This window comes from Trypanosoma theileri (assembly GCF_002087225.1).
Source record: "Trypanosoma theileri isolate Edinburgh chromosome Unknown TM35_Tth_3_V1, whole genome shotgun sequence".
Lineage (NCBI taxonomy): Eukaryota > Euglenozoa > Kinetoplastea > Trypanosomatida > Trypanosomatidae > Trypanosoma > Trypanosoma theileri.
This window is the reverse complement of record NW_021639845.1, coordinates 188,120-201,384: the sequence shown is the minus strand read 5'-3', so window position 1 is coordinate 201,384 and position 13,265 is coordinate 188,120. Positions and strand designations below refer to the sequence as shown.

Sequence of the window (13,265 nt, the reverse complement as noted above, 5' to 3'; positions counted from 1 at the left end):
AAAAAATAGCTGGAAGATATGGAGGAAAGAGCGAGGGCGTATTTGGATACCCTCATCGCCTCTCTACAATCTACCGGACACACAGAAACGGCACAAGTGTTAACCCGAGCAAAAGATGAATTGGGACGTTCACTATGGTGTGAAATGACAGATGATTTAATGCTGGCCATACGTGATCCATTGGTATTGGAATCTGCATATGAATTACATGAAAATGTTTTGCGAACAACACGAGTGGATATGTCTCCTATGGCTTATGTAAAGTTATTACATTGCATTTGTTTCAGTCCTAATAGCACATTTGAAAAGGCGTCTGAACTTATTGATGGTGCCATTGCCACTCTTACATCTATTTCAGCAGAACAAGGTGGAAATGCGGCTTGTTGTATTCAGGCTCTTTTATTGCTTGATAGGAATAATGCAGAAAAGGAATCTGCTAGTGGAAGATTTGCGGCACGAGCACGTCGTATTCTTGATACTGTGGAAGCTTTTATTCATTCTAAACAAATGCATGAGGTGGAACCTGTTTTAGCGGCTTTACATTGTCAAGCCCGTGGAAAAGATTATGAAACTCGTCGGCAGTATACAATGTTCTATAAAAATGCCTTTGAAACTGTAAGTAGCGCTGAACGTGCAGAGATGCCTATTATAGAAAGTGATATGTTGACACTTGCCTTTAAAACTGCTATTGCTGCCTTACTTTCAGAAGAGACATACAATTTTGGTAAATTTCTAAATGATCGTCACTTCACAGATCGTCTTTCATCCTCTCCAACACATGCGTGGATTCTTGAATGGCTTAAACTCTGCAATGATGGAAAGGTGGAGGAATTTGAAAAGTACGCTGCCTCGCATGGTGCCCAGATTGAAGCCTATCCCGATCTCTGCAGTGCCTTGCCCTCCATTCTACACAAAGTGCGCCTCATGGCCCTTCTCCATCTTGTCTTCTACACTCCCTTTAACGAGCGGACCTTTACATTTGATGTGATTGGCCGGCGGTGTGCGGTGGAGGCGGAGCGGGTGGAGCCGCTGCTCCTCGCGGCCCTCGCGCAGGGAATTGTGATGGGCCGCATTGACGGACTCACGCGGGAGGTGCACATCACGTGGGTGGAGCCGCGGGTGTTGAGTCTGCAGGAAGTGAAGGGCCTCGCCGTGCACGTCTCGCGCTGGAAGGAGAAGGTGCTCGGCCTCCTGCAGTCCGTCACGGAGACAACACAGGAAACACAGAAGTAGTAGTAGTAAAAAATGAAAAAGGGGGGAATATGTGAAGAAGAGAAGAGAAGAGGAAAAGAGGGAAAAGAGAAAGGAAAAGGAGTGTGTGTGTGTGTGTTTGTGTGTTTTGTACGGATGTGGGAGTGGAAGAAGGGGGGAAAGGCAAACAAGTAAGGTGGTTCACTGGTAATAAAAGAGAGAAAGGGAAAGAAAGAGAGGAAAGTATGATGATAAGAATGGTGACTTCTTTGTATTTCTAACTCATCTTTCTTTTTCTTCTTTTGTTTCTTTTTCTTTCTTTCTTTCTCGTTATTTACTATTGTAACTGATGTTCTCCTTACTCTTGCTTTTACTTTAGGTGAATTCCGATCAGTCGTCATGTTTTTGTTTTTTTTTGTTTTTTGTTGTTTCGTTTACTTACTTACTCACTTTCTCCCCTGATCAGTGCCGGATGGCGTCTCTATTCTTAGAGGCAAGAGTGGAGACAGGTAGAAGAAGAAGAAGAAGAAGAGGGTCTGCAAAAAGAAAAGAAAAAGAAAAGTAAAGAGAAGAAAAAAAAAAGGGAACGAGAACGAGGTGGTGAGAATGTTTCATGGAATAATTTCTTTTGTTTTTTCTTTATTTTCTTTTTCTCCTCTTGTTGTGAGTAAATGTGTTATTTTATTTTTATGGCTTTAAAGATAAATCCTTTTTGTTTTTCTTCTCTTCACTTTTTCTTTAAATATTATTATTATTATTATTATTATTATTATTATTATTCTTGTTGTTCTCTCTTTTCACATAGCCGTCTTGACGGGGTGGCGGAAAAAAGAAAAAAAAAAAGAAATATAAATAAATAATGCCGAGACCCTCTGCAACCCCTAATCTTCCCAGTGTGAAGCCCCTGCGAGGTAAAACGGATATTTCTCAACAACAACAACAACGCCCCGCTTCTGCGCATCAGCCCGAAGTGTTAGTCGTAGAAATGGATGAAGAAGACGAACAGACGTTTAACCCGGAAGAAATAGATGTACTTACATGCAGTGATGAAGATTTTGAAGGATGTCTTGATTATATTAAGGAATCCACCCATCGTGGAGAAGATTTACAACCAAAGAAAAAAGGTATGAAGGGTTATACTAAAAAACAAATAGCTGCTTTATATGAACGATTAGTTGCTTATCATTCCTCTTTGGTACGTGCAAGTCAAACATTACATACTTTTATCAATCGTTTAGAAGAACGAATTGGAAGAATTCGATATGATGAATCTCTACTGCATGAGTATTACCGAACCCTTGAAGAGAGTATTGAACGTGGTGAAGAGGATGTACTCCATAGAGATAATTTATATCATCGTTGGCAACGAGAATTAAAACGTGTGGCTCCTCGTCATCGTTACGCTGAAGAACGAGAACATTTACAATTACGTCAATTAAAATTACAGGATTTATTACAAGAAATAGAAACGGATATGCGTGATTTTGCTGTAAATGATGTAGATGATGCCGCATTAAGTCGAGAATACCGTATGGGTAATACAGAAGGAGGAAAATTAGAAGAAGTATATGAAGATGCAGCCACTGTTGGAAGTAGTCCAGAAGCACGATTACGAATGCGAGCCTTACGACCTCTTTTACAACGTGTACGTGAATTACGTATATTACCAAATTTACCTCCAAGTGGAGTTCATTCACGATTACGAAAAGAATTAATTTTACCCTTTTCCGCACGTGTATTGGCATTAAAAATGGATGATGGTAATAACACAGGTGATCGTTTTGTAGAATGGTATGTAAATGCTGTTATTGATCCTTTAGCCTTATCTCAATTAGTGGAATTAGTTCCACGTGATTATCTTGTTACTACTACAGTTCGACTTGTTAATGCCTGCGATACGTGTGCCAGTTTACGTCAATCACAAGCACTTCCAGATGTTTCTCATGTTGTTTTGCAAGCCATTGCGGAAGGTCGAGCAGATGCGGTGGCTTCTCTTATCTTATCCTCATCTGGTTCATATTTACGTGCCCTTGAGAGTAGAGAAAATGTGGCTATTATTTTCTATACCGCATTGATTACAGGTCAAATTGAGGTATTACGTCGATTGATGTCTGTTGGTTTCTACAATACGAATGCACTTATAGTATGGCTTTTTTTAAATCCTAATATGTCTGATGAATTTTATGTGAAATATATGAAAGGGATAGGAAATATTGTAAATAAATTTATGGAGGAGGAAGCAAGAGCTGAACAGGATAATGCTGGAAGTGAAGCCCATCGTGCGATATTAGATGATGTTGTATTTGAATTACCCCATAAAACCTTGGATAATATGGATAGTGGAATGAAAATCACATCTCTTACATCTGGTCTTTGTGAAGATTTAAGACGTTTTCTTCGAGATCGAAGTTTATATAAAAGACAAGTTTCTATTTCTATGGGAACTCGTCCAAATACAGGAGGAGGAGTGGGAGTGGGAGTTAGACCTTCCACACTTGGATCTGCAAAACCACAAACAGGATCACCACCATCAGGAACAACACCATCAGGATCACCTTTGGGTATACGAACAACGGGACGATATAGTATTTTTCCTTCTTATTCAAGTGATTTATCTTTTTCATCACTATTAAGTAGAAAAAAATTAGATCGTTTGTTATTATCACCTATACAATGTGCAGTTTTACCAGCTGTAAGTACATCTCTTATAAGACGTGTGGATCCTTTAGGATATACACCACTGGAAGGGACAACATCACATCTTTTACTTGTAGGGGATACATCTACTGCAAATGTTCATACCGTACGTTTACCATCTCATTTTACTTCTTCATGGGATGGAAATGAATCTATTCAATCTGAAAATACAAGAAGAAGACGAAAAAATCAACAAGCTGATATGGATGCAAAGAATTTAACTTTTTACTATGAAGCTCATATCTCTTTAAAATTTATGATGAATGATGTTCCTATAAGTGAAACACCTTTTAGTGTATCTTCTTTATCAAATGATGAAAATGAAAACGTACCAATGGAAGGATTACAACAATCAAATGTATTTGTTGGTTGGTGTACAGACGCTTGTGTTGGAGCCGCAGATGGACGATCTACACAACCTCCACTTGGTAGTGATTGTAATTCTTTTGGAATATCCTTTGATGTACTACATAGATGGCAAAAGAATAGTTCAACAGAGGAAATTATTCTTCGTCCGATGAAACATACAATGGGAAGAACAACTCCTTTCATTGTAGGGAATGAGGAATCACGAGAGTCATCAAGAATCCATTATCATCATCATAATAGTGGAGTGGAAAAAGAAATTTCACTTATTCGTGTACATGTGGAAGATGCTGGTTTAGAGAATAATGAAGAAAAGGATACGGAGGATGATTTTACCAGTACTATATACTCTTCACCCATTCATCGACATCCACATGTGAGTCCTACACCTTCTCCATTAGAAGATTCGGAATATCACACAATGGAAGTGATGGTTACAGAAACTGTAGTCCCTACGGTGAGTTTAATTCAACATGTCTTTAATGATAACGATAATAAAGAAGAAGAAGAAAAAGAAGAAGAAGAAAAAGAAGAAAATACAGAGAAGTTTTTTACAGCAGAGAATTTGGTATTTTCTAATTGTGCCACTGTTATTAGAGGTATATCTGTATATAAATCTTTAGCACTTGTAGTGGGATGTCGAGTAAATTTAGGAACAGGATGTGCTTCTTTTACATTAAATGGAACTTCTCTTGGTGTGGCCTTCTATACATTACCACCAGCCTTATCCCTACGGCCAGCGGTGAGTCTTCAAGCCTCACGAAGTATTACGAGTCGAATACAAAAAGAAAATCCATTTAATGCTGTAGCCGTTCGTTTTGTATTTGCACAGAATTTATTATTGGCAAGTCATATTATCACTCAACAAGGATTTCCTCCAAGTGATATTTTTTCCTCTGATGTCGGCAGTTCTAAAACTCCGAATCAAACAAAAGAAGATCTTCTTCGATCTATTCCTGGGGCACTTCCTATTACACATACACTGTTATTTGATGAATCTATGATGAACTGTGCACTTCTGAGACTTCTCACATGTGAAGAGGATTCCTTATCAATGGGTGAGAATGATGATGAGGAACTTTTAAGAGGAGATAAAGAAGCATTAGCACTTGGGGCATCTTCACGAGTTACTACCACAAGTGTTCGACAAATGTTAAATGCCTTATCTTCTGCAGAAACTATGTTATTCTTTCCTCCTGTACTTCTTAAACGCCGTAGTGATGATGCGGATAGAGAAGTTAATGGTGTTACGATTATTCCAGAAGATGCTTCTTTAGTGCCTCTTTGTATTGCTCTTGCGTTAAGACAACGTATTCCGGCTTATCGTATTGCGGTTCATCCTCTTACAGACTTTACGAGTATGGATGATGTGAATATTCGTCAAAGACGAATGGCTGTACTCGCCGCAGCGACATTAGGATATGGAGAAATTCTTCATGTTTTACTGGAACGTATTTCTTTATATGAGTTTTTGGAATTATTTACTATTAGAAGTTCAGAAGAAAAAGATAAAAGAACAAGTTCAAGTATGTCAAGAAATAGTCGATTGATTTCTTCTGCTGGTAATACAACGACGAAAAGAGTGGCTTCTGCTACCATGTTACATCGTGTGGAGTATACACCCTTACATTGTGCTATTCTTGAAGGTCATCAAGATTGTGTACATCTTATTCTTTATTATTTAAATGAAACTATATCTGAAGAATATAGACGACATGCCTTAAATGTATTAACACGTAGTGGAGAAACCGCTTTATTAATAGCATGTCGTTTAGGTTATACAGATATTGCTAAACAACTTCTTTCTATGGGAGCTGCACCTTCTAGTTTTGATCGTCTTACTCGAGCTAATTGTTTAGAACTTGCCTGTGCTAGTCGTAGTGAAGAAATTGCCATGATGTTACTTCAAACACCGGATTATCATTCTTATGTTGCTGTTAATCAAGCCGGTGTGGCCCCACCATTATGTTGGTGTGCATTAAATAATATTGGATCTCTTATTCGACCATTACTGGAAAATGGAGCCAATCCAAATGTTACTTTAGATGGACCCACACCTCTGTTATTAGCAGTGAGTTTTGGTAGTGAACAGGCCGCATTGGAATTATTAAATTGTTGTCATGCTACTTCTAATGTTGCCTTATCTGGAACCTCTAATCAGGATTCTTTTACTTGTTCATCTCAACAACAAAATCAACAACAACAACAACAACATCTTACTACTACTACTACTACTACTACTGCTGCTCGTTCCTTAAAAACAAATTCCATGATGGGAAATAAAGGAGTAATTGCTACATTAGATGTGGATGCGTTAGATCCACGAACACAATGTGCAGCTCTTCACTTGGCATGTGAACAAGGACAATTGGAAGTTGTTCGTGCACTTATTACAAAAGGAGCCTCTTTAAATTTACAAAATAATTCTACTTATGCTAATCCATTACAAATGGCTATTATGAATCGTCATGAAACCTTAGCTTTGGATATATTAGAATATGCAAAAGATAAATTACGTAGAGGTACAAATGTATTGGATATTGCTTCTATTGAAAAGAATGGAGATACCGCTTTACATCTAGCCGCACAAGAGGGTTTACTTCAAGTAATTGAATACATTATGTCTCAATTTTCAGATGAGGAAATTACACGACTTTGTACACTTCGTACTTTTGCCAAACGTCCAAATGCGATGAGTCCAGTAGCCACAAATAGACAAGGACGAACACCACTGTTATTAGCCATTCATGCGCATCAAGAAGCAGCGGCTCAACTCATTGTCTCTTTAATGCCAGAAGGTGTACCAAATCCTGGAGGTCCTGTTATTGAAGGAACTTGTCTAGCGATACTCTCAAGTGATGCGGAGGGACTTGATAATGTTACTTTATTTCTTTTATCTCAAAAAGGATATGTGGCTACAGATGCCTTTCGTGAAGGTTTCTTTACACGATATAATGCGAAACGACTACAAATGGATTTAAGTGAAGATGCAGCTCTCGTTTCAGCTGAAGAAAAGAGTCAGGATAATCTTTTCCCTCTGGATATAAAGGATTCACTTAAGAATAGAAGAGACCAAGAACGATCATTGGGTTCGAGTGATCTTCGATATTTACAAGTAAGTGTACAAGAACAGGAACAATCGCAACAACGACGTGGGACGAATGTTACGGCAAGGTTTTTAGCTCGTGCTAGTGCAACGATGATTGGTGCTTCTCGAAAGTTGGGAGTTCCTAAAGAGAAACGATCTCTAGCTTTATCACAGCGACGAATACCAGCACGGAATCGATCTTATCGAACGGAGAGTCAAAGAAGACGAAGTACATTTGTACAGATGTTACTTGCAAAAGGAGGAACAGCCCCATCTGTACGGAAATCTATTCAATTCTTAGAACAGGGATTTGCACTGGAGGAATTATATGTAATGGTGGATATTATTTCAAGTGAAACCTCACGTGTTTCTCAGAGTATACGAGCTATGCAATATGTAGAAATCATTACAAACTTCCTTCGTGAACATGGCGGTGTGCGAGTACCCTCAAGTGATGCTGTAATTTTTGCCCGAAAACTTCTTGCGGTACCAACATTAGTAAAAGCAGTAGAAATTGTAGGAAAAGAAGAAGCAAAACGAAAATTATTAGAAATGCGTCCATTTTGTCAAGAAATGATTAATCTCATACGTACACGTGGACAACATGAGGATTGTGTAGATGAGATGCAACACATGTTAGACCAACGAAGTACAGCTCATGGTTGTTCCTTTATAGATGATGTTACTTCTCCATTTGGTTTTACCGCTTTACAATTAGCCGCTTCTTTGGGTTTACCGCATGTATGTGATTTTCTTCTCAGTGAATGTGAAATGGATCCATTATATGTACCGCAGAAAGTAACAACAGTTGTGCAGAGTAGTGCTAAATGGTTGGCCACTCCTTTTCGTTTGGCATTACGTTCTTTAAGTGTAGAAACCGTTTCTCTCTTTTTATCACTTGCCAATTCACCAGAGGATTTACAGAAACTACTTGAACACAAGGAATTATTACAAGCGGATGAACAACAACAAACCGCCGTGCAGGAAATTATTGCTAAACCCATTGATTCACTTTCTCCTGGAACAGCTATAGACGTTTTACATTTATTACGTTTATTGCTTGCTCATGGGGCTGTTGTTCAGGGGAATTTTGATGCGGATGGAAATGATGCGTGGATGTTGGCGGTTCGCACTACACCTGGAAAAGGTACAAGGTTACAAATCTTTCTAGATGAGGATGTGGAATTGGGAAGTGTAGATCATCATATGGATAATAAGAAAAAGAAAGGATCACAAGAGAGGCCATCACGAACATCCACTTTGGACGATGCTGGGAAAGAAATGCCAAGTGTTGTACTCAAGTTAATAGATAAAGATGGAAGTGTAGATACACCAAGGGAATCCCATCATAATAACGATAATGAAAGTTCTCTTCTTTCTCTCGCCATGTCATTATCTAATGATGTCTTTACCACTCCTCATATTGGATTACCCACAGTTGGAATGGATAGTTCACATTCTGCTGTCCATAGTGTACGAGCCAGACAAAAAGAAGGTTCCAATGCCTATTATGCACAACTTCTCTTTTTATGTGCAGAGTATAATCCACAGTGTTTGGTATCTTTATTACAACAATACTCTTCTGTACTTTCACCTTCTCTATTTAATCCATCAACAGGAGATACACTCTTAATCTTTCTACTGCGAAAAGCTGCAAATATTTATGCAGCGGAGTGTGGAATGGAAACATTATCAGCAGAGATGAGTCATGAAGATGCTCTACAGTCTACAAGACGTTTATTTGTAGAAAATGATTTAAATAATATTGTAAATGAAGACGGTATTCCTTATAGAGATCCACTTTCTATTCCAAGTGTTTATCGTTTGTTATTAGTGGTGGAACAATTATTACGAAAGTTTACATTTACAAATCTTTATTATGAACAAGAGGATGGTCAAACCGCTTTAGCTCTTGCAGCTCGTATGAGTTATACTCCACTTGTAGGACTTATTGTTCGAGCAGAGAGTAGACGACCCACCGTAAGTACATTAGCCCCAACCACTGCAAATAATTCTCTTGCCGCCACTCTACGTCCAAGTGTGAACAGTGCTTGTTTTGATAATGGTATTATAAATGAAAAACTAAGAAGAAATTTAGAAAGTTCCTCGTGTTGGATGATACTGGCTACACGTTTATATTATGGTGAAGAAGATATGAAAACTATTATGACTATATTAAATAATCTTTCAGATGATGAGACAAAATTTTCCTTCTTGTCATTTGTATATTCTAATTTACATCCTATTTTGGGAATTCGTTTAGCAGCGATGTATGCAAGTAATGTAAGGCGATTCCTTATGCGTGCTGAGGCTGTAAATGCCTTTTGGTGTAATGTTCTCTATGCTCACTATGCAGGAAGATTAGAAGAAGTAAATGTGACATCATCTGAGTGGAGTTCTATTCTCACCGTATTACTCCCTACAGCTCCTTCTATTCCTATATATATAATTAAAGCGATACCATCTTTTGCAAGAGATTCGATAAAAGATGAAAAAAGTATCACAGTATCCGGACCTATAGATATAAATGGAATTCCAACATTTTCACCAAAAGAAAAAGGAATAGTAGGTGGTCGTGATTCATCCAATTGGAGATTTATTGTAAAGAGAACGGATAATTATGTTAAACAACTCTCTGCAGCAGCGGTGTATATAGCAGTACCTCCTCATGTCTTGACGTCTTTGCAAACTGTTAATAGTGGATTCTCTATGACGACTGCACAACGTACTATACTTACTGCTATGGCAGCTCATTTTCATGAAATTATAGAACTTTCAGTACGTTTTGATAACCCTACACTTATGACATCTCTTATTAGTTTAGTTCCAGAAGAATTAAATAGCTCTTTAAAATATGAGTGGCGTAGTTTAATTGAGGAACATCACTTTGATGTTATTGCTATTGCTGCTAGTAGTGTTCAGGTTCTGAAATTTTTCACAGAGAATCCAGAAACAGCACCATATATAAGTATAAATCGATATGATCGTATTAATCCTAATAATGGAATTCCTGAAGATTTAAATGTACAAGTACACTTAACAGAAGAACCTCGTCGTCCTGTAGCTCGAGGTTCTGTTAGTTTAGCATCTCTTCTTAAACGACATGCAAGTGAAACGGGAAGTATTGTTGGACTTTCACCCGGACGAAGGAATTTAGATAGACAATCTCTTGCCTCCATTGATATTAAACTCACCGCCACCACCAACAACAATAACACCACCAAGAGGAGTAAAGAAGTTAAACTCATGGCTGTAGGTTTATTAGGATTAGATGTCCAGAGTGGGGACAATCCCCTTAGTGATTTAGATGGCACCCATAATGAAGATGGAATGGCAGAGAATGGAATGCATTATGTCGATATGTTAACAGCAGCAAAAGAGAGAGAAACCGCCTCTGCCGTTACGTGGGGAATTGGCGCCGCCACTCGTCCAGTGGCGTTGAGAGAAAACTCGAAAGTCGCTGGTGAAATCACATCGCCAGGGGCATCTCGACACGGCACTGGAATTAATGCTGCTGCTGGTGGTGCTGGTGGATTGCATAGAAAACGAATTGGAAGTGTGGTGGCAATTGCCGACACGTCTGCGGGGAAAACACGAGGACCGTCGCCAACCGCAACCCCATCATCACAGCAATTACAACGACGTGAAACCAGACGTTCAGTTCATTTTACAGAAGGTCGGAGATCCACAATACTACCAGCCACAATCACAACAGCAACGACACGATCTTCTTCATCTGAACAAACGCGAGGTCGGTCTTCTTCACAGTGGCGTCCCGCTTTAGTTATTGAACCACAGGAACAACCACGTTATTTTCCTTATTTTCTCTGTGATTGGGCTCTTCACACAACTCTCTTACTTCATTCACCTAAACCTTCTGCAAAGACAATTGATATTTTACTTTCATTATTAGATAAACGGGCTCCACTTACACCTTCGGCAGTACAAATATTTCTTGCTGCTTCTCGACCTGTTAATCGATGGGAATCTAGTGAAGGTGAACTTCTAACTCTTAGTTATACCACACGAACGCATAAAGATACTATTTTACATCTTTTAGTTCAAAATGATCAAGTTCAATTGACACGGTATTTCTTAGCAGCTGCCTTATGTTACTTTACATGTTATCAATATGATCCTCCTACGACTGTAATGCCTCCAGAATTTCCATCCATTGAAATTCCAAAAACAGAAACTCAAGAAAAAAATAATAAAACAAATCTTATTACTGAAACAGATGATACAAAAATGAACGCTGAAGAGGAATCATCACATCCTGCAGTATTTTTACGTAGTATGTTACGTATGAATAAGTATGGACTTACTCCTTTTGATTACGCACGTGGACAAATGATATCTGTTCTCACAGAATATGGATGTGTACCACCATCCTATCGTCCAAATCCACAAGGTTTCTGTCGTGCTATACGTTTAACAACTAGTCATACCCTTTTCTATTCCGTTCCTCGTCTTTTACTTGTCTCTGATGCTTTTACCAAACTTCATGATGAAGGTTCAGGTAAACACTCAAAGCGTGTAATGGAAAGCAAAATAAAAGATGTTCCCGATGCAACTATTATTCGTAATCAAACAATAAGTCATCGTTCTACAAGAGTAAATGTTTTACCAAATATTTTAACAGATAATGTAAGTCTTTTACATCTTGGTCTTTGTTCTGCAGATGATGAACTTGTCATACAAAGTATTAATGAAAAACGTCAATCACAATTAAAACGTATTGTATCTCCACATAAAGGACCAAGGACACCAGTCTCTCAAGTACATAGTTCATTACCAACGACTTCACGTGCTTCTCCACATGGTGTACGAGTTGATTTATCATGGAACTCTAGTTCAAAGAATATGACGAATACATTTACTTCTAATGCAACAAATTCAATGACTTTTGCGGGTATAAAAATAGATAAGGATCTTCCAAATGCATTTAAACTTCTAGATGTACTTCGTGAACGGGGATTTGTTACATTTCCTCTTCTTCTTCCTTTAATAGATGAGTTTGGACAACCCATTGGTGATTCCCCACACTCATCCGATACTGCCATTCTACTTAGTATGACTCCTATGATGATTGCACACTACGCAGGTATTGTTAAACGCGAGGATGGAAGTGCACCACCGGTAGTAACGGCAACAGAACCTCCAGCAAAGAAAAAGAAAGGAGGTCGTGGTAAAAACACCGGTACGGAATCCATCACGATTCTCCCGCGGTTTACACCTGGCAGTGGAACCATCAATGGACGTCATCCCGCAGATGTGCTCGACACTTGGGTGACCACACGGCGTACAAAGACAAAGGGAACCGCACGGGAGTTACAACAACACCCACAAGCACACGTACTTATTAGAGTATTGGGAACTGGAGTGGCGGGACGTACCATTCGTCTTCTTGGACTCACAACGGCACCATCATATGAACAACGAAATTGAGAAAACGGAGAAACCTTTTCTCTGTTATTATTATTGTTTTGGTTTTTTTTTTCTTTTTCTTTTCCTAGCACAGTGATGTGCTTGAAAACAGATGTACTATAGGTAAAGCATTGAATTGGAATTTGCTTCACTTTTTTCCTTCGCCTCTTGAAAGTATGAATAAAATTGCCATTTTCTAGAATGAATGCAAGTATATTAAAGTTGAAATTATTCTATTTGTAGTTTTTTCTCTACTTTTTATTGTCTATTTTTTTTTCTTTTTGTTAATTCTTTCTTTTTTTCTTTAAATGCTTTTTCGTTCTTTTTTTTTTCGCTGCTTCGTTATTCTAGTATACTCTGATTCCGCCTCTGCAGAGAAACATATATCCACATTCAAACCATCACATATCGATGCACATGGGCACAAAACGGTTGAGGATAAACTACCGTTCTTTTCTCTGTCGTTTAAGAATGTCAGAACTTTGATTAAAGTATT

The 13,265-nt window shown here is 38.4% G+C and overlaps 2 protein-coding genes across 2 annotated transcripts; both read left to right on the top strand.

Moving 5' to 3' along the window:
* Nucleotides 1-18: 18 nt before the first annotated feature.
* On the top strand, nt 19-1,233 carry TM35_000031810 (proteasome regulatory non-ATPase subunit; the record flags this gene model as incomplete). The annotated part of the gene is made up of 1 exon (XM_029021948.1): nt 19-1,233. One exon carries the CDS (start codon nt 19-21, stop codon nt 1,231-1,233), a length of 1,215 nt encoding a protein of 404 aa, XP_028886494.1.
* An 817-nt stretch (nt 1,234-2,050) lies between these two features.
* TM35_000031800 (uncharacterized protein) lies at nt 2,051-12,790 on the top strand (the record flags this gene model as incomplete). Its single annotated transcript, XM_029021947.1, has 1 exon — nt 2,051-12,790. One exon carries the CDS (start codon nt 2,051-2,053, stop codon nt 12,788-12,790), a length of 10,740 nt encoding a protein of 3,579 aa, XP_028886493.1.
* Nucleotides 12,791-13,265: the final 475 nt, after the last annotated feature.